A 22,344-nucleotide genomic window follows, 5' to 3' on the forward strand; every position below is an offset into this window, starting at 1 on the left:
ACTAATAGGAATGCGTGGCTGAAGAACAATTATACATGGTGGTTAAGATCTGGGCTCTCAATGCAGGTGTGAATTTGAATCCTACTTCTTTCTGCTCCTTCTGTGTCACTCATATATCCTTGGATAAGCAACTTCCTTTGTGCTTGTTTTCTGGGGAGTACCCATCTCATGGGATTTTTGTTAGAATTAAGTAAGATAATATACATTAAACAATTTATACAATGCCCAACAGATAGTATTCTTACAAAATAAATGTTGTTTACAAGATACTGGAGAGATCTGCTTTAGGTATATATATACATAACACAAATCTGAAATACTTTGAAAAAACTTGATTTCCTTTTAACTTTAGGAACATGTATAACATAAGGATATATATTATGTAGGAAATTAATTAAGAAAGAAAGCATTTAGTCATAATTCCCTTTTTGTTCATAGAGGCTCATTCGTGGCACCATGATGTAGTTGAAAGGGTGCCTACATAGGCTCTGGAGCCAGAATAGCTCCTTACTCACTGGTTCTGTCTAACTTCTCTGTATCTGATTTTCCCTATCTATAAAAGGGAATTATAAGAGGCATATTTTAATATTATTGTCAAGATAAAGAGGCAGTATATGTAAACTGCCTGGTGTGAAGTGGGTGCTCAATAAATGGGTATCAGTATCAGTCCCACTCGTGGAGGATTATACAAGAGAATTAACTTTTTTGCTGCTAAGCACACATTGCCTCCTTTACGTTTCAAACTAATTTCTTACCAAGTAGTGTATAAAAAAATTGGTTAGAAACCTGTGTGCCTCATGAAACTGAAATGAAGGTTTGTGACCAGCTATATGTGCAGTTGCAGATGATTAGAGGAGCAGTGAAATAACCTTTCCAAGGAGGGCAGAAGTGAAGGATGCATAACGGCCATCAGTTTTCTCAGTCTCCTGTTTGCAAAGCATTGTATTAAATGCTGTGGGAGATGTCATCTCTTAACATCTGTATGTGAAAAGACATACATATATCTGTCTGTGAACCTGTACGTGTGTGTGTTTGTGTGTGTGTGTGTGTGACAGAGAGAGAGAGAGAGAGAGAGAGAGGGAGGGAGGGAGGGAGAGGGAAAAGATAACGTAAGACAGTAAATCAGAAGTGCTGGCCAACTAAATAGTAGTGATATTAAGTACTTTCAGAGTTCTGAGATAGAAATGTTAGTTTTTGCTAGTAGGGTTCAAAGATGGGACACTTTCATGGAGAAGGGGGAAATTTAAGTTATACCTTGAAGGAAAAATAAGATTTTAATAATCAGAGAGCTTCCAGTTATTCCCTCCCACAAGTTTTCCCCCTTCATTCATCTTGCCTGATTAATTGGGTTTTGGGACCAACCCACAATCCCAGACACGTAACTGGGGCCAAACCATGAAAGAACATTAGTGGTCTTCGACCTTGGTCTCTGAGACAACTTCTTAAACTGATGGAACAGGTGACTCAAGGTATTTCTGCCACCTTTCGGAAAAAAGCTTAGAATTTTTTACTTGGAAATGTCAGATATAAAACATCCTGGTACTTTACAAACAAGTCTAAATTACACACAACCAATCTTGAAACCCCCTCCCCCATGAAAATACCGTATACTTTTGGACAAATGGTAGTAATGTTTCAGAAACAACTTTTTTTCTCTCAATCAGAAGCTATGAAGATGGACATAGGAATCTTACAGATAAACTCTTAGTTTTAGCAAGTTCCAGTGGTTCTACTGTCTTTGGAAATGAGCGTGGTGACGAGAGCTTTTTTGTTATTATAAGCCCATGTATAGTAGCCTCTTGAGTATAAAGTATATTATAATATTTCCATACTTAGTTACAGAGCTTCACTATTCAGGACTGCTGTGGCTGAAACATTCCCTTCCCCCCGCAAATACATAGGAAGGATTTGCTCCTTTAGGTACTTTCCCAGTGATTCTACAAAGAAAAGAATAGGTTCTTTCACATATTCCTAGGAAGACAGCATCACTCTTTGAAACGCTTGACCAAGTGCTTTATCTTTAATATAAATGCTCAGATATGTTTTAAACTTTTAATATTTAATTACAAGGTGTAAGCATTTTGCATGTTAACATCACATGGTTTGCCCCAGGAAGGAGAAAAGAAAAGCAGTCCCTAATAAATATTTCTCAAGGACTTTTTTGTTCCCCTAGCATTCTAAGGGATTGTAGCTCTTATTAAATTCTGCCTGTTATATCATTTAAAGCTTTTGACACCTGCTAATTTAATGGGCATTCCCAGTTATTCTGATAATATGTCCTAACAGCATAATATCTTGCATTATTGGTAATTAAGATAACCCATTTTGCTTATTTTTCTTCACTTTTGTATTTAGTTTTTAGCAAAACTACATGTTTTTAACAGTATTGTCTTCCTATCATAGCAGATATTTATCTTTTACTTCATGTAGTTGAAATCACCTGCGTAACTGGGTTAATAGCTGTGCTGTGCTGAAGGATTCAGTACCCATGCCTCTGGAGTCTAAACTCTTTTATGTTTTTACTGTACATATATGTAAATAGTAAGGAAATTCAGAATCTCGAGGGAAGTAGCAGCTTCCAAAAAGCTTTATTTAACTGAAAAATAGGGCTCTCTTCACATTTCAGAGTCTCATGTATGGCCCTGAAAGACCTAGGGAGTAGGCTGGGCTGGAAAGGTCAAGGCAGAAGGAAACAGAGTTGGAGGAAGAATGGAATCCATTTGTTTCTGAAATTTTCATGTACTAGATTAATAGCTTCCTTTGATCTAGAAAAAAAAGACAAAAAGATTTCTATATAAGTTTATACGGAAGACCTCTATATAAATCCTGGCTTTATCAGTTATGTTTCTTATAACCTTGGGAAAATGATATAACTTCTTTGTGCCTCAGCTTCTCATGTATAAATTGGGGGTGATATCAGTACTTACCTGGGAAGATTGTTTTGAGGAAAGAATGAGAGAATTCTGGTGAACATAGTGCCTGACAATTAATAAGCATTAATTAAAATTAGTACTGTGGTAATTTTTACCAACCTTGACGAGACTAAAATCGTGGACGTTGCTTGTTTAAAAGGTTGATTCTTAGTTTCCCTTACCATGAAAACGTAGACGTAAAATACTCTCAATGCTTTGTGATTAAAATATGGTAGTATTTGTATGAGAGAACATAGTGTAGTATTACAGCCCCGCCACACTATATGCAGATTTTGCTTATATGTGGCCATATTGATGTCACCACTTTATTCCTTGAAAAACATACAGGACTTCTGAAACATGTCCTCTAACGGATTAGGGCCATTTTCTTGGTAATAACCAATCAGAACGATTAACGTGAATAGCAGTTCTTAAATGTTGGGCTTGATAATGACTTTCCCACAATTGCTATTTTGGGTCCTTTCTTACTAGCCTGAGGAAATGACAAGATTGAGAAGCATGAACAGACAACTCCAGATAAATGTTGACTGTACACTGAAAGAAGTTGACCTCCTTCAATCTAGAGGTATAGACTTGATTATTTGGTAAACCATAAGTAATAGTGTGGTGTTTTAAGCTGCTTAAATAGCAATCATTTTGGTTTTACAGATATAATGGATAAAAACTCTCTTAAAAGATCACAGTCCTGGTAGAGACCCCTCACTCCATGGTCATAGATCAGATTTGGGTGATCAAAAAATAGTATTACTTTGGCAACTTCATCATTAAGTTCTTACCATTTAGACTGTTTTATGTTGTTACTCTGTATTTTATCCTCTTTTAGTCATTTACTGTGAATATTTTATAAATTGCTGGGGTTTAATTCTAAAACGTAGTAGATTTATATTATGTGATAGTCATCTAAGATATCTGTAAAAATAGGGATCCCAAATCAGAACATCAGATTTCTCACTTTAAAAATAAGTTCCATATGCGGTTTTTTATGTTATCTGTTACATGAAAACATTCAACTCTATCTTAGATATTTTGTTTTGGGGTTTTTTTTTTTTTGGCTCTCTTAAAGAAGTGTACTACAGTAGAAGCTCGCTTAATAGACTTAGATTTACGCTACTCGCCAGGTTAGAGAGATTCTTCATTTTCCTCTGTAAAATACACAGCCAGGAGGCTGCATTCTGGCACATCTCTGTACTATTGCTCGCATCAGCTGAATTGTCTGCTTACCAAGAGTCAGTTGTGCCTGTTTTTAAACCCGTTTAAATTACAGAAGTATATTGTAACTGGCATAATGTTTTCAAAACTGACATGAATGCAGGAGAAGCTGCTCTTTCTATAAACGCCATAGGCAACTGCTTTTTAAAGACTCAAAGGCAAACACTTAAAAAAGAAATATATAGGGACTGTGAATTAGATATGGGTGTAAACAACTGAAAATGATTACAGAGGAAAATCAAAAATCTAAGAGGATTCTATTCTCAAATGTTCTTAAAGTATCTTTTTTGCTCCATTCTAAAATCAAAACAGGGAATTATAGATCAGGGTGCAGCAAACTAGCCTGCTCTCTGTTTCTGTAAATAGTTTTAGTGGAACATAGCCAGACCCATTTGTCTGCAGATTGTCTGGGGCTGCTTTTGTGTTTCAACAGCAGTTGAGGGCTTACAACTGTATTACAGGTCCACAAAGCCTAAAACTTTTATTGTCTGGCCCTTTACAGGAAAAGTTTGCCCACCCCCACTTTAGATCATCCTGATGGGTGTAGTTAATTTAAGAAAGACAATATAGTAAGTCTGGTCAACAGATACATAAAGAAAAGGTCTTGGTCCAACATTAAAATATTGCTATGTTTATATGTTTTGTTACATTAAAGTGGGCCTGGGCTTCCCTGGTGGCACAGTGGATGAGAATCCGCCTGCCAATGCAGGGGACACGGGTTCGAGCCCTGGTCCGGGAAGATCCAACATGCCACGGAGCAACTAAGCCCGTGCACCACAACTACTGAGGCCCCGCGCCTAGAGCCCACGCTCTGCAACAAGAGAAGCCACCACAATGAGAAGCCCACACACTGCAAAGAAAGAGTAGCCCCCGCTCACCACAACTAGAAAAAAGCCTGCACACGCAGCAACCGACCCAACGCAGCCAAAAATAAATAAAGTTGGCGTGTAATTTTTCTTAAGAATTCCGTTTTAGTCAGCCACCCCTCCCCCACCGCCACTTACTATTCTTAATTAGGGCAGCTAAGAGAGCTTCTACTGTATTTTAAAGTACCCCGTTGCCATTTTAAGGCAAGATTATACAGTAGAAGCAGGGGAACCAAAAAGATACGGAACTCTGTGAACAATAGACAGAAGCACATTTCCATGTGAAAGCTGAGCAATCTGCTTGGGTACCCTTGAAGTTAATTTCAGAAGCCTAGGGGACTCTACAGCCTAGTAGCTTTAAGCAATGAAAGAGCTACTGCGTGGGGGTTAGACAAACTATTGCTACTATATTAGAAGTTTGCATCAATTTTTTTGCTTAATGTGTTCTTCGAAGCTAAACAAGAAACACTGAAAATTTGGTTGGGATATTTTTAGTAAGCCTTATGGGATCTAGAAATTAGATCATCAGCTGTAACTTAAGTAATTGAAGAAATACTTACGCAGCATCTTAAAGCATAAAAAGATCTAGTTAATAAATGAAATAGCATTGTGGCTTTCATGAGCCATCACAGGAATTATTTTCAGAAACTTATTTAAAAATAGCATATCTAAATGGATTAAAAGCATTTGTGTATAGTACCTGCAAGGAAAACTGTTCGTTACTGAGGTTTTACAAACGCAGAGCTGTGTTTTTGGTGTCTGTTGGGCAACAAAGAGCTCTTTTTGGTGCTTAAGCAGTTCTAAATCTCCCTTCATAAGGGGTCCAAATATATCCATTTTATACTAAATTCTACTCCTCCATCCTGTGGAAAAATTTTATACTGAGTTTTCAGCCTAAAATTTTAAGCCAGAGAAGGAATCGAGACATTTTGGGGGGCAGGGCATTTAGATTAGATACAAATCAGTGCACACGTTGATGAAAAGCAGCTTCATTGTTGGTTTTGGTGAGGAAAACTTTTGTTGGGGGAGAAAATTAGGTCTAGAAATCAAGAGATCCAATATATTTGAACTATCAGTACTACATATCATCCTCTGTAAATAAACATGTATACAGTTTCAAAGCTTAACTGGAATTATGCAGAACTGGCAGATTGCGATGATGGGTTCACAGATGTGAAGGTAGGACCCAAAGTTGGCATTGGATCAAAACTGACCTTGCCGGAGTCATGTCAGGAGAAGGGGCTGAAACAGACACTGTATCAGGGAGTGAACATTTTGAGAGAGGTGAGATTGTTCTATCTGTTATTCTGAAATTGGCAGCATATCATCTTTTATTGTTGATAAGTCTGTAGGGAACATTTAAGATTCTCCTTTTCTTGAAGATAGGAGGAATCCCTGAGCTGCTGCTATCATAACAACTTGATTAATCTTGGTAAATGTAGCTTCTTCCATACTTGAATTTATAATGGATAAAATTTTAAGGTTAATATGAAAGACATAAACGTGAGCTTTCTCATGGTTTTGTTCATTAAAATCAAAACAAACAGAGAAAACAGTTGTCATCCTTTCATTTCTCTTCTTCATTTACCTCCCTATGTGCGCCACACACTTAATCCTGTGTAAAGAGATGAGCTTTATAGTTAGAAAAATGTTCCTTTAGGTGATACATTGTAGAAAGACACTGAAGTGGTAGTTTGCTTGGGTATTTTCTCAAAATGGTGAAACAGTTTCAGTGGGAGAAGGGTAGGATAGTATAATGATTTTTGAAACCCTGGAAAAACAGTTCCCCTTTTTACATGTTTTATTTCCATATTTTCCTCAACAGAAATTTCAAATAACAGGAGAAAAAGTCCTAAATGCTTGCTGATTTTATTTTCTTTATAGGTAACTTTGATCCAAAAGCTATGAATAATTTTTATGACAACATAGAACCTGGTCCTGTTGTACCACCCAAGCCACCTAAAAAAGGTAAGTAGGGAAATGTCACAGACGTCATAGAAACGAATATGAAAATTCCTTGGCAGTTCACCTAAAAAGCTGAAGAAATTTCCGTTAGAGATAGCATTTTAAAAGTTACCCTATTGATGTTACTGTGGCAATAAGGAAATGTCCCCAAAACCTTAATTTCTAAAAAGTACGAAATAACTCCTAGAGGTCAAAGGTAACTAAAATACCATATACAATTTATTTTGTAAAAAATAACTTGAAAAAACTTGTTATTTTGTATAGTTGATTTACACTGTTACGTTAGTTTCAGGTGTACAGTGAATTTGGTTCTGTTATAATACACATATACCCAATTCTTTTTTCAGATTCTTTTCCCATGTAGGTTATTACAGAACTCTTTTACAGAGTAGAGTTCCCTGTGCTATAAGTAGGTCCTTGTTGAGTATCTGTTTTATATATAGTTGTGTATATGTTAATCCCAAGCTCCTAATTTATTCCTCCCCCACCGTCTTTCCCCTTTGGTAACTGTAAGTTTGTTTCTGAAGTCTGTTTCTATTTGGTGAAGAAGTTCATTTATATCATTTTTTAAGGTTTTTATGGCTGAGTAATATTCCAGTGTGTGTGTGTGTGTGTGTGTGTGTGTGTGTGTGTGTGTGTGTGACCATACCGTCTTTATCCATTCATGTCGATGGGCATTTATGTTGCTTCCGTGTCTTGCCTATTGTAAACAGTGCTGCGATGAACATTGGGGTGCAGGTAGCTTTTCAAAGTATGGTTTTCTCCAGATGTATGCCCAGGAGTGGGATTGCTGGAACATACGGTAGTTCTGTTTTTAGTTTTTAAAGGAACCTCATACTGTTCTCCACAGTGGTTGTACCATTTGACATTCCCACCAACAGTGTAGGAGGGTTCCCTTTTCTCCGCATCCTCTCCAGCATTTATTGTTTCTAGATTTTTTGACCAGGTGGCCATTCTGACTGGTGTGAGGTGATATCTCATTGTAGTTTTGACTTGCATTTCTCTAATAATCAGTGATGTTGAGCATCTTTTCCTGTTGCTCTTGGCCATCTGTATGTCTTCTTTGGAGAAATGTCTGTTTAGGTCTTCTGCCCATTTTATGATTGGGTTGTTTGTATTTTGATATCGAGCTGCATGAGCTGTTTGTATATTTTGAAGACTAATCCCTTGTCGATCCGCATCATTTGCAAATATTTTCTCCCATTCTGGGGGTTGACTTTTGTTTTGTTGATGGTTTCCTTTGCTGTGCAAATGCTTTTAAGTTGAATTCGATTCCACTGGGGGGTTTTTTGTTTGTTTTTATTTTCATTACTCTGGGAGGTGGATCCAAAAACATATGGCTGCGATTTATGTCAAAGAGTGTTTTGCCTATGTTTTTCTTCTAAGAGTTTTATAGTACCTGGTCTTAGATTTAGGTCTTTGATCCGTTTTGAGTTTCTTTTTCTGTATGGTGTTAGAGAATGTTCTAATTTCATTCTTTTACATGTAGCTGTCCGGGTTTCCCAGCACCACTTACTGAAGAGACTGTCTTTCCTCCACTGTATATTCTTGTCTCCTTTGTCATAGATTAGGTAAGCATAGGTGTGTGAGTTTCTCTGGGCTTTCTATTCTGATCTATATTTCGGTTTTTGTGCCAGTACCAGACTGTCTTGATTACTGTAGCTTTGATTCCTCCAGCTCCGTTTTTCTTTCTCAGGATTGCTTTGGTTATGCAGGGTCTTTTGTGTCTGCATACAAATTTCAAAATTTGTTGTTCTAATTCTGTGGAAAGTGTCTTTGGTAATTTGATAGGGACTGCATGGAATCTGTGGATTGCCTTGGGTAGTGTGGTCATTTATAACAGTATTGAATCTTCAAATCCAAGAACACGGTCTGTCTTTCCATCTTTCTGTCATCTCCGATTTCATTCATTAGCGCCCTATGGTTTTCAGACTATAGGTCTTTGACCTCCTTCGGTAGGTTTATTCCTAGGTATTTTCTTCTTTTTGATGCGATGGTAAATGAGATTGTTTCCTTAATTTCTCTTTCTGATCTTTCATTGTTCATGTATAGCAATGCAAGAGATTTCTGTATATTAATTTTGTACCCTGCAACTTCACCAAATTCATTGATGAGCTCTTAATAGTTTTCTGGCATCTTTAGGATTTTCCATGCAGAGTATGATGTTGTCTGTAAACAGTGGCAGTTTTACTTGTTCTTTTCCAATTTGGATTCCTTTTGTTTCTTTTTCTTCTCTGATTGCTGTGGCTAGGACTTCCAAAAAAGTGGCTAGAGTGGACATCCTTGTCTTGTGCCTGATCTTAGAGGAAATGCTTTCAGGTTTTCACCATTGAGAATGATGTTGGCTGTGGGTTTGTCATATATGGCCTTTGTTATGTTGAGGCAGGTTTCCTCTATGCCCACTTCCTGGAGAGTTTCTATCATACATGGGTGTTGAATTTTGTCAAAAGCTTTTTTCGCCTCTATTGCGGTGATCATGTATGTGGTTTTTATTCTTCAGTATGTTAATGTATGTATCACACCCATTGATTTGTAGATATTGAAGAATGCTTGCATCCCTAGGATAAATCCCAGTTGATCGTGGTGTATGATCCGGTGTATGATCCTTTTAATGTGCTGTTGGATTCTGTTTGCTAGTATTTTGTTGAGGATTTTTGCGCATCTATGTTCATCAGTGATATTGGCCTGCAGTTTTCTTTCTTTGTGACATCTTTCTCTGGTTTCGGTACCAGGGTGATGGTGGCCTTGTGGATCGAGTTTGGGAGTGTTCCTCCCTCTGCTATATTTTGCAAGAGTTTGAGAAGGATGGGTGTTAGCTCTGCTCTAAATGTTTGATAGAATTCGCCTGTGAATCCCTCTGGTCCTGGGCGTTTGTTTGTTGCAAGATTTTTTAAATCACACTTTCCATTTCAGTGCTTGTGATCGGTCTCTTCATATTTGCTATTTCTTCAGTCTTAGGAGATTGTACCTTTCTAAGAATTTGTCCGTTTCTTCTAGGATGTCCATTTTTTTGGCATAGAGTTGCTTGTAGTAGTCTCTTAGGATGCTTTGTATTTCTGTGGTGTCTGTTGTAACTTCTCCTTTTTCATTTCTAGTTTTATTTATTTTTCATTTCTAGTTTTATTTATCTTGATGAGTCTGGCTATAAAGGTTTATCAATTTTGCTTATACCTTTTCCAAGAACCGGCTTTCAGTCTCATTGATCTTCTCTATTTTTTCTTTGTCTCATTTCTTTCTCTACTAGTTTTAGGTTTTGTTTGTTCTCTTCCAAGTTACTTTAGGTGTAAGGTTAGGTTGTTTGAGATTTTTCTCGTTTCCTGAGGTAAGATGGTATTGCTATAAACTTCCCTCTTAGAACTGCTTTTGCTGTGTCCGTATGTTTTAGACCGTTGTGCTTTTTTTTTTTCATTTGTCCGTAGGCATTTTGTGATTTCTTCAGTGATCCATTGGTTGGTTAGTACCATGTTGTTTAGCCTCCACGTGTTTGTTTTTTGCCCTTTTTTTCTTGTAGTTGATTTCTAATCTCACAGTGTTGTGGTTTGAAAAGATGCTGATATCATTTCAATTTTCTTAAATTTACTGAGGCTCAGTTTGTGCTCAGCATGCCTGGAGAATGTTCCATGTGCACTTGAGAAGAATGTGTGTTCTGCTGCTTTTGGATGGAATGCTCTATAGATACCAATTAAGTGCATCTGGTCTAATGTGTCATGTTAAGGCCTGTGTTTTCTCATTGATTTTCTGTGTGGATGATCTGTCCGTTTATGTACGTGGGGTGTTGAAGTCTGCCACTATGAATGTGTTAACTGTTCATTTCTCCTTTGAAGGCTGTGTTAGCATTTGCCTTATCGAGGTGCTCCTATGTTGGGTGCATAGATATTTACAATTGTGATACCTTCTTGTTGGATCGGTCCCTTGATCATTAGGTAGTGTCCGTCTTTGTCTCTTGTGTCTGATATGAGAATTGCTACTCCGGCTCTCTTTTGACTTCCATTTGCATGGAATACCTTTTCCCATCCTGTCACTTTCAGTCTGTGTTCCTAGATCTGAATTGGGTCTCTTGGAGACAGCATATACAGGGGTACGGGGGTCTTGTTTTTGTTTCCATTCAGCCAGTCTGTGTCTCCTTGTTGGAGCATTCAGTCCTCTTACGTTTAAGGTAATTATCGATATGTGTGTGCTTGTTGCCATTTTCCTAATTGTTTGTTTCGGATTTGTTTTTGCACGTCTTTTCTCTTCCTCTTTTGTTCTCTTGTGATTTGATGACTATCTTTAGTGTTGTGTTTGGATTGCTTTTTCTCTCTCTTGTGTATCTGTTGTAGATTTTTGGTTTCTGATCCCCATGAGTTTTGTTTTTGTTAACTTTTATTGGAGTACAGTTGATTTACGATGTTGTGTTCGTTTCGGGTGTATAGCAAAGTGAATCAGTTTTACATACATATATATCCACTCGTTTTTAGATTCTGTCCCATATAGGCCATTACAGAATATTGAGTAGAGTTCCCTGTGCTGTATATGTAGTAGGTCCTTATTAGTTATATACAGTAATTAGTTATCTATTTTATATACAGTAGTGTGTCTATGTCAATCTCTCAATTTATCCCTCCCCCCCTTACCCCCAAGTTTGTTTTCTACGTCTATCTATAACTCTCTTTCTATTTTGTAGATAAGTGAACTTGTACCCTTTTTTGAGAATCCACATATAAGTGATATCATATGATATTTGTCTTTCTCGGACTTACTTTGCTTAGTATGATCATCTCTGGGCCCATCCATGTTGCTGCAAATGGCATTGTTTCATCCTTTTTAATGGCTGAGTAATTAATATTCCATTGTATATAGGTGCCACATCCTCTGTATCCAATTCCTCTGTCGATGGACGTTTAGGTTGCTTCCATGTCCTGGCTGTTGCAAATAGTGCTGCAGTGAACATTGGGGTACATGTATCTTTTGAAGTATGGTTTTCTCCAGATATATTATGCCCAGGAGTGGGATTGCTGGCTTGTACGGTAGCTCTATTTTTAGTTTTTTGAGAAATTTCCACAGTGGCTATACCAATTTACATTCCCTCATCCTTTGCGAGAACCTCTGCCATATAATTAATTTTCAGTTTGTGGGTCTCCCACCTGGTGGGTATGGGATTTGATTATATGGGGAAAGTGCCCCTCCTGCCATCGCTTTGTGGCTTCTTCTTTGCCTTTGGATGTAGAATCTCTTTTTCGGTAGGTTCCAGTGTTTTTTGTTGATTGTTGTTCAGCAGTTTGTTGGGATTTTGGTGGCTTGGTGAGAGCAGGTGAGCTCAAGTTCTTCTGCTCTGTTGTCTCCCTTCCCCCAAAATAAATGGAAACTGTATCTAATATAGTTTAAATTTACTCAGCATTATAGAAACTATAGTCCTAAAAGATAATTCTTACAGTGTAATGGCAGTTTTAAAGGTTTTATTTTAGAATGGGAAGTTTGATCTGCAGTAGATCTACGATTATTTAATTGACAGGCCAGGCCACAAAAGAATCCTTGTGTACTCCACAGGCGGGCATGACACTTAGATTGGGACTAGGGCAAAGGAAAATCCTACATGACCAAGATTGGAGGCATCACTTTTGCATAGTTATGAAATCATTTCTGTGTGGTAGTAAATCTTTTCTTTTGAGTTTTATGTACCAGATGTATAACTAGCATTGCAGTATCTTAAAAAAAATTAATCTTTTTCTTCTCCTCCATTCTTATAATTCTCAAGCCTGCAGTCAAGTATGCTATTTCATATCTTAATCCTCTTTGGTTTAAAGAACTCAAGGTAGGTTGATCATGAGGACATACAATATTGGAGAAGGCCTATACTTACTTACAAAAGTTACCTACAGGGGTAACATTTTAAAATCACATCAAACTGATTAATCAGAGAATTTTAATTCTACACAAAATAATGTTACCTAACCTAAACAGCTTTGTGTTCAACACTCGGTACAGTACAGAGTGTTTTAAGGATTTCATTTATAGGTGGCAATGCTAGTACATGTTCTTTTTATTGTTTAATACTATTGGGTTGGCCAAACAGTTCGTTTGGGCTTTTCTGTAAGGTGTTACAGAAAAACCCGAATGAATTGTTTGGCCAAGCCAGTACTGTGGACGTTTTGACTGCTCTGCATTTAAAATAGCCTACTGCTGTCTAAAAATGGTACAAAGAAGAGAATCTTAGTGGATGACTACCAAGTACCAGATTTGTAGCTACTAAGGAAGCATTCCCTAGTGGTAATCCAGTTAATTGATTCAAGGGCTGTGGGAGGAATCACCCTGTTTAAGGGATATGTCCACTGTGAGCCACCTTATTAGCATAAACTCTATGGTCTGAAGGGCCCACCATAATTAACAAGGACACTCCTGTCTCTTGAGAAATTTCAGGATTTTAGAGGTTATCTTCCAGGAGCTGGGGCCAAAGCTAGAGCTTTCTTTGAGCAAGGCCAAATTCTTTACAACAGTTAAAGTAGTGCTTAGAAGGAAATTTATAGCCTTCAGTGCTCATATAAGACAAGGAGATCTAATGTCAATGACACAAAATTCTACCCTAAGAATACAGAACAAAGGAAGTAAAAAGAAAGAAAATACAAGAACCATCAATGAGACAGAAAATACAAACAACAGAGTCAGTAAACTCTCAGGTTGACTGATCTCGAAGAACAGATTACCAAAATCAGCAATGAAAGATGAGGCTACCTGTTAAAATAAGGGAATGCAGTGAACATCTTTATGCCAATAAACTCGACACTGTAGATGAAATGGACACATCTTGAAAAATACTGAGAACAAGATGAAAAGGGAACTATAACTAGTTATATTTGTAATTAATAAATGGAATCCATTATCAAAAGTTTTCCCAGAAGGAAAACTTTAGACCCAGATGGTTTGCACCAGTGGGTGAATTCTATCAAATATTTAAGGAAGAGATAATGCCAATCATACAAACTCTGAGAAAATAAGAGGAAGGAATGCTTCTGATTTTCTTTATGTAGCCAGCAGGACCCTGATTCTAAAACCTGAGAGACATGATAGATGATACATCATGACCAAATTGGGTTTAGCCTCAGGAATGCAATATTAAGAAAGTAAAGGAGAAAAAGCATATTATCATTTCATTAGATAGATACTGAAAACCATCTGATAAAATTCAGCAGATGACAGGATTAATTTGCAAAGAAAATCTAAGGATACCAAAAAACAACTATTAGAACTAATAAGTGAATTTAACAAGGTTTTGGGATATAAGGTCAGGATCCAAAAACCATATTTATATATATTAGCCAACAACTGGAAAGTGGAAATAAAAGGATAATTACAATACCATCCCAAAAAATGACACTTACTAATAAGTTTCACCAGATATGTACATTGAATATTATAAAACACTGCCAAAGGAAATTAAAGAAGACCTACATAAACCATGTCTGTTATTAAATCAGTTTTATTAAGGTAGCTATTCTTTTCAGATTGATGCAATGCCAGATTTACTGTTCTTTTTCTTTTTTTGGTAGAAATTAAAATTCATATGGAAATGCAGAAGACCTAGAATAAGACCTAGAATATCCAAGTGGAATATAGATGTTTATCTGAATTATAAGTGTGATAATTAGAGTGAGAGAAAGAAGGAGAGACAGAAAGGGAGACTGAGAAATCTTTTTGGACCAGACTTTGTAGTTAAGCAACGCAAATGTGTGTGTGAGATAAGCTGCCTCAGCTGATTCAGAAAGTCGTCATTGTCCCCCCGCCCCCAACCTTGACACTGGTAACTCATAGTGGCGAGAGCACTGACCTTGGTGTGGTACAACTTAACTTGAGCGCTGGTCCTGGTTGTCTTGGCCACCTGACCTCGTTCAGATCCAGAGCAGTGCTTCTGTACAGGATTGTTGTGAGTCAGTGAGGAGGAGGTATGTGATGCTATAAAAGTGGTTAACACATCTAAGAAGTAGAACTTTACCTTAGTCTATTCTCTGGAGCCTAAGATGTTCACTCTGCTTTTGTTTTACTCTGATAACAGTGTTTAAGATTGGGGAGCACTGATTTCCAAAGGTAGGTTGTACTAGAGGGCTGCTTATGGGCTCCGAACTGATGACAAAATGTAAGATCTTTCTTCGGTTCTTAAGGGTAAATCATATGAAGTCTGCCATTTTTTGTTCTTGCTTAATACAAAACGCTACTTACTAACTGCCTCTACATTAATAGAAACGGTATTCTCGCAAGAAATTGGTAACTGGTGTGCCTGCAGTCCATGTTGTGAAGTGTCTGCTGGGCTGTAACTGGTGTGCCTGCAGTCCATGTTGTGAAGTGTCTGCTAGGCTTTTGCACACACAGGTAACTGGAATTTATGAAAGATTGGGGAGTACGTATTATCAGTATATAGTATTACTTTGAGTTGGTTCTGATTTTTCAAGTGCTGCTATTATGGTTTACTGTTACCATTAATGCAGTGTGTTCTTGGGTTAGCCTTATATGGGTGGTGTACTTTAAACCCATAATTTTCTAGTAACTACTGCTTAAGCAGGGAATTGCTAAAGTATCATCTCCCAAATTTTGTGTTCATATTGACATTTAATTATACTGAGTTTGCACCCCTAACTCACTAGAAAGTGGGAAACTGGTGAAATAAGTCATTTATTCCAAGTAATTAGAGAGGATGGAAAAAGTGGCTACCACCTTATCCACTGCTCTGGATAGGTTGTAAGAGCAGTATTAAATATGGCACTTACCTTCATGGGAGAACTAAAGGTAGCATGAGGTAATAGAGTAAATACTCAACTGTGTATGTTCTGTGAAAGGTCCTCGTGAGCCTGTCCGCTCTTCTAATGCACAGCTTGATCCCTTCTTCCTGGCTTTGCTTCTTCTCATGCAGACTCATCAGACACCTGCACAGTTGAGAGGAAAGCCCGAAGAATTAGCGTGACCTCCAGAGTACAGGAGGACATCCATGACACCCAGGCAGCAGCTGCAGATGGTTTGTACTTGTGTGTCTGGAGTTTGTGCAAAATGTCCAAACACACGTGTTAACCCACGTAGAGTTCTCGTAGTAAGTAAAGGCCAACCTTTTTTTTCCCCTTAAGAAATTACTGAGTTTCTAAGGCTGTGCTGTTCAATAGAAGTAACAGTTGAAGCCACGTACGTAATTTAAAATTTTCTATCAGCCAAAGTAAAAGAGAAAAGTGAAATAACGTTTCACTATGAAATCAATATAAAATTAGTGAGGTATTTTATTTTACATTCTTTCACACTAAATCTTCCTTTTACACTTAGAGCACACCTCAATTCAGAGTGGCTGCATTTCTAGTGGCCACCATATGGGACAGAGTCCTCTAAAAACAAGGCCAAGTAAATAAATAAAAAACAACTTCAACTTGAAAGTTGTGGACTTTACAATATCTTATCAAAAGCAGATTAATATTATAAGAAAACTTTGTACTCTTAACAGAGAGATAACAAGTTCAGGTTTTGCACCACTTTCCCTTTAACATTAAAGTCTACGTACTCAATTACATTTTTTCTGTTAAGATTTCCTCTTAGTGTACTTCTTATTTTATTTTGTTTTGTTTAACATCTTTATTGGAGCATAACTGCTTTACCATGGTGTGTTAGTTTCTGCTTCGTAACAAAGCGAATCAGCTACACGCTCAAATTTAATCTTAGTCCTGACCTGACCACCCATAGAATTCCTTTCTCACAAACCTTCTACAACTTTCTATATTCGTATTAATTTCTCCCTTATTTTCTTTCCCGTTTAGAAATAACCAGCTTTATGCCAAATTACTTTCTGTTCTCTTAACAAAACACATTTTCATTCCTTACGCCCCTTCTTTTTCCTTGCACACAAAGATGTTTTTCCTTATCAGTTTTTAGTACTTTTACTTACATATTTTAATTAGAATTCTTAACCTTAAAGCCTTGGTTTCTAGCAAAATCTAAGAAGTAATTATGAACTGTTTGCCAACCAGGAAATGCTGGTATGACAAACTATGAACATATCCTATAACCTACTTTCTTTCTTTAATAACCTAATTAATTTCCTTCTTTAGTGGGTCCCAAGACATGTCCAGTGAACGCAGACAGACTTGTTTAGCAGTTAATGTTCTAATGTTCTGGTATCTTATTTGGAAATGATCCGAATATTCAGTGAATTCCCATTGCTTAATTTAGCAGTTTCAAAAGTTACCAAAAATCTGGAGAAACTGTTCTGCGGAGGCAGTCCTAAAACATTATTCCTCAAGAGTTAACTCTCATCTCACTTACCTTTAACGTTTCATCATATCAACTTATTTTCTTGCTGACAAATTTTGTAACAGGAATGGTAACATCTTATTTGACTTCTAGTCAAATTGACTCTCTGGTCTGTATTCATTAAACCAACAAACTTAAACTTGTTTTCATTCATTAAAATTAATCCTAGATCATGGTCCTGAAATTCATTTGGTCTGTTTTCTATTTCTGAGGAGTATTTATATAAGCGCTTAATTTCATTGAAGCCAATTAAATAGAGCTCTTTTATAGACTGTAGGTATGTGGTATTACCAAAATCAACACATCTATACATACATCCAAACGTGCAAACAGAGACCCAGTACTTCCCATGCCAATATGTCGTCAGCCATGAACCAGGTACGATAATATGAAACCCACCACTTACAAAAGAGTTTGGGTTTCTGGCAGATTGAACAAATCAAGGTCACCTATTTAGATGGTTAAACCTTTTCTATAGAGAAGACACTTAAGATCTGTATTTGTCCTTGACAAGCCAAGTTCCATGTTGTTACCTAGTCCCCTTTATTTTTTTCTTGTTGATGTGAGTTAGTTAGTTACCTTTGAATTTTGCATTTTGAAAATGGCCTAGATAAGCATTCCTGGGGTAGACCAGCTAGACCTTTGGCATCTCAAAGGCATAGGAGGAGAAATGCAAGCTTCTCCTAGGTGGACTTTGTTCCTTAAGGCCAGATCCACCCCACCCCCCACTACTACAAGCCTCTTAAGGTAGATAGGGGAGGGTTTTTGGGATTTGGGAATGGTAAAGGATTGTGGGCTTTGGATTGGATTGTTCCTGGAGCTACACCTCTGGTCCTGGAAAAACCTGATTTGTAAAACAGGGACAGCTATTTTGAATTTATCAAAGGATCGACATACCCATCCACCCTATGATAGAATGTTTTTTATGAACTCTCACACCACTTATAAGTCATTACGATTAAAAACATGCATATTGTGGAGCTGAAAGTCTCATGGAAGAAGGCACAAATTTAATCAATGTTTGATATAGTATGACTAGTACTACGGGGGGGTGGGAGTCATGGGCGGGCCGAAGTTGTGAGGGAAAACTTCAGAACTAATTTAACATGCTATATAACATTTCTCATTGTTTTCACTTGGCTGGAATATAGCATAAAACTATCCACTATCGAGAGATAATTAATTAACTTGGAAGGTAGTCTGTGCTGGACTTCTGTCTACTTGTAGGAAAAAAGTAAATTGTTGAGAACAAAGTAGAAAATATATCATAAACTTACTATTTAGTTCTGCATTCCTAGTAGCTATGTATACTACTTGGCTTTCTCATTTCACAATACCACTTTCCTTGCTTTTGGGGGGTAATTTTGAAGTTCCGTTTCGATGATAGTTATAGAAAAAAATTCACTCTGTTTTCTGTTTTCTCTCTTTTATTCCTAACTTCTCTCAGAGCATCCAAGTAGCTCCAAACAGAGTCCTCGGACACAACCCCGAGATGAAGACTATGAAGGGGCTCCATGGAATTGTGATAGCTGCACCTTTCTGAACCACCCCGCACTAAATCGCTGTGAGCAGTGTGAGATGCCACGGTACACTTGAATTCCCAAGAGTCTGCACTAGGTTGAGAGTGAAGCTTTGAGCGCCCATTAGAAAAAAAGGAAAGCTGGGGAATCTGTTCATCTGCCCAGCCTTTTCATTTCATATAACGTGGTGGGGGGGGGGGGGGGGTGACAATGCAGCCGCTTGTGCTCAATAAAGGAAAAATGGGGAGGGTTTTTTTCACCCTTTCTTAACTCATTGCAGAGTTACAGATGGAAAGGGATACTTGAAATGGGGAAAGGATTCACTTCTGAAAGAATGTACACAGAGAAGTCAAGAGCTCTTCTGTGCAACCCCAGTTGTTAAAGTTACTGCTGTTAAAGTTATAAACTAGAACTTTGATTCATGATGTGACATGTTACAGTTTATGCAGACAAACTGTGAATTGCCAGAGCAGACTTACCTGGTCACAAGCTCTCTGGAAAACCCAGGCTCCCCGGGCTTCTTCCTGTTGCTTCCTACTGAAGAGAAGGACAGGGAGAAGCAACCAGAGGATGTTTTTCTGGGGGGGCAAAATAACAAGGGTATTTGTAATTGCTGCTTTTTTCAGGGGTAATTTCAAACACACAAACAAAACGTTTTAAAATGTGATTTGTAGCAGTCAGGAATTAGGCATATCGTGCCCTTTGTTCGAAAGTACAATCAGAGGCAATAAGATCCCTTTTGCTTGTACAGTGATTCATCAAGCTATACCAACAAACACTGGTAACTAAGACCTAATTATGCCGCATAATAGATATTTTTTTTAAGTTACTGCATGCTTTTATTAGGCCACTGGTTTTTAAAATAACCAAGTCCTTACAAATTATGATTTTATGAATGACCTTCTCGTAAAACTGCGCTTCACCAATATAGCACAGTGAACGTATGCTGAATGTAAATCCATTCCAAAATCCACTTGGAATCTTGAGCTCAGCTGTGGTTCTATAAGAAATGTTTGCAGTCCCTAGAGCCTTTTTCCCCCTCCTTCCAATTTGTGATGAGTCCATGATGTTTACAGCACAGATAATACTTTGTGCCATAATCCTAATTTAGCTGAAAAAATTAATATTAGTTGTTCGATAAAGATATATTTGCACATATGTTAACAAAATAGTGTGAGGAACATTATAGTTGGCCAATATCATAAAGTTGCACGCTGCGTTATTTGGGGAGGAAGAGAAGGCTAGTCAAGAAATAACGACTGAGAGAAAGGTGAATACAACAGACCTTGAAACTAAGAACTTTTAAAATGTAACAATACTGTAATTCAGAGATGATACTGAGTTTGTTCAGACAGTTCAGGTGATACTAAAGCACTCTTTATTTATGAAACTAGAACTTTAGGGTATAAATAACTGAAGACATATAAAATCATTTGACTTACTAAAGTGCACCACTAGAAAATTATTAATAGGACACTGAATTAAGGTCTTTACCATTGTTGACTTTTCTTCCAAGCTCAGAATTGGATTTTGGAATCTCCCCCCTATTTGGGTAAATATAAACAGCAATGAAATTGGTAGGTTTCCTAATCCTAAAGGATTTTACCTCAGTTTATAACCTGAGGAGTATAATATATACTCTCCCATACCAACCGTCCCCCTTCTCTCCTCTCTCCCCCTCTCTCTATCAATCACTCACACACAAGCTTCACACGCTTCACGCTGTCACTGTATGCTAATTTAGCAGTAATCTCTGGCAGACCTGGAAAAACAAGCTGCACTTAATAGCATAATGAAACCAAAGGCATAATAACTTATCATAGCTTATCATCAAAATCACAATTTCACACTGTACCTGCAGCTTTGAAAACATTTTTTCATACGTGGAAGATGTCCTGAAGAATATCTACTTGTCTCACAAAGTCAGCGTGGCTATGTAATTACACTGATAAAACATCTCTCATATAACAACTGTGGTAAAACTGTGAAAATAAAGGTGAGAAAGCAGATGGGCTTAAAAGCATTGACCTGAAAACAGCATTCACTCTTTAGAGGCTTTTGTAGTAACACTGGTGTCTGTCAGTCTCCAATAAGTCTATCAGTCCTACTGTCCTGTAATATGCCCATGCTTTTGCCTTTGTATGGTTTCACATCTCTTTAGTGATGGTCAGCCCCACTTGGTATTAAGTAACAATTTAGGGGAAAATACATATATTGCTTGATGTTCTAGCTAAAGGTTTACCCAGTATTCTTAGTGATAATGCTGAAGTGGCAGCAATTAACTTGGCAGTTGTCAGTTGAGAATGAAAGTAGCATGTATGAAAACCGTTTGATGCTTTATTAAAACCATGTAGATGACTTTAAAACTATTGCATGAACATACATCCAGGTTACTGAACTGTTATCATCATACAGTAGATGCATGGTTCCAGTCCTTTGGTGATATATCTAGTAAATCATTGTTTTCACCTGCCAGGAAAAATGAGCAATCAGTCTATGTGATAGGTATAGAGGGTGGGGTTGACATCAGAGATTGATTTTTAAGGAAGTTTTGTGTATGTTCATTTCTGGCTGTGCACAAGTTTCATACGCCAACACAGGCAAGCAAAATTACTTGACACATTTAACTGTGTCCCGTAGAGACTGCTTCTTGCCTATGACAAGTTTGAACAAGGATTCAGTCAACTTTCAAGATGCCTTTGCAAAAGGATCTGGCTGCTGAGGTGCCTATGCTTTTTAGGATCAGTTGGTGCACTTCTTGTTTCTAGTTTAAAAAAAAAAAAAAAAAGGTTTTTCTTAAAATGCAACCAGTTTGATGTATCTGGGAACACAGAGAGCTGACTGTACATTTTACATTATTTCACTGTTTTGTAAACTGGGTTTGTAGAAAGCACCTTTGTCATTTTGTTAAAGTACATTGCCCCTTACATTTTGAGGTAGTTCTTAAAAGTTTAAAGTGGTAAAAGAAGAGTCAGAAACTTTCTAAGCATTGTAAAATGTTTCCAATAATGACCTTGTTTGAGGGAGTACAGAGGCGCGCAATTTAAAATAAACAAAAGAAGTGCGTGGTAGAAAAGGTAGTTGTAGAGCAGATTAATGATGGTGGGGAAAGTGTTGCTAATTTGTTTATTTCCCTGAAAAAATGGGAGTGTGATGAGCAGTTTAATAATTTTTAAGGAGCTGGTCTCAATTTTAGTACTTATTATAAAAGAGATCAATGTTTCCTTCAGTTTTGACATTGCTTTGTCCCAGTTATCTAGGGGGTTCATATTCCAACTTTCTGTGGCAACTCGATTTTATATAGTATTTTAAAAGGTAATTGTAATGTTTTTGACAGTATAAACAAAAAGCAAGAATATAAGGCATAGAAAAACTGTCCTTTGAAAATATCAGTGATGTACCCTGGAATGTGAAGATGTCCCCTTATAGTTTAAATTGATTTATATTTTAATATTGTAATCACTGTTCAGACTTTGAACGAGTCATTACAGTGTGTGTCTGTATATCCGTAGAGAAAAATGACAAATGTAATGTTACTTTAAAATCAAAATAAATTTGGCACTGTCTGTTGCACCACTACTGTATCTTTTGGAAAGA

At 37.3% G+C, this 22,344-nt stretch overlaps 1 protein-coding gene across 2 annotated transcripts in view; it reads left to right on the plus strand.

Moving 5' to 3' along the window:
• The window catches only part of TAB3 (TGF-beta activated kinase 1 (MAP3K7) binding protein 3), a 92,990-nt gene extending 74,040 nt beyond the window's left edge, over positions 1-18,950 (plus strand). Inside the window, exons 5-8 of one of the 2 annotated variants that reach the window (XM_024742830.1) lie at positions 3,405-3,498; positions 6,893-6,976; positions 15,852-15,953; positions 18,675-18,947. In XM_024742830.1, coding sequence (XP_024598598.1) covers positions 3,405-3,498; positions 6,893-6,976; positions 15,852-15,953; positions 18,675-18,823 — 429 coding nt within the window. In that variant the 3' untranslated portion in view covers positions 18,824-18,947. Of the gene's footprint in view, positions 1-3,404; positions 3,499-6,892; positions 6,977-15,851; positions 15,954-18,674 lie in introns of both variants that reach the window. The other variant, XM_024742831.1, reaches the window with a different exon arrangement.
• The last annotated feature ends 3,394 nt before the right edge of the window (positions 18,951-22,344 follow it).

This window comes from Neophocaena asiaeorientalis, unplaced genomic scaffold (genome assembly GCF_003031525.2).
Source record: "Neophocaena asiaeorientalis asiaeorientalis breed wild unplaced genomic scaffold, Neophocaena_asiaeorientalis_V1.1 scaffold993, whole genome shotgun sequence".
NCBI lineage: Eukaryota > Metazoa > Chordata > Mammalia > Artiodactyla > Phocoenidae > Neophocaena > Neophocaena asiaeorientalis.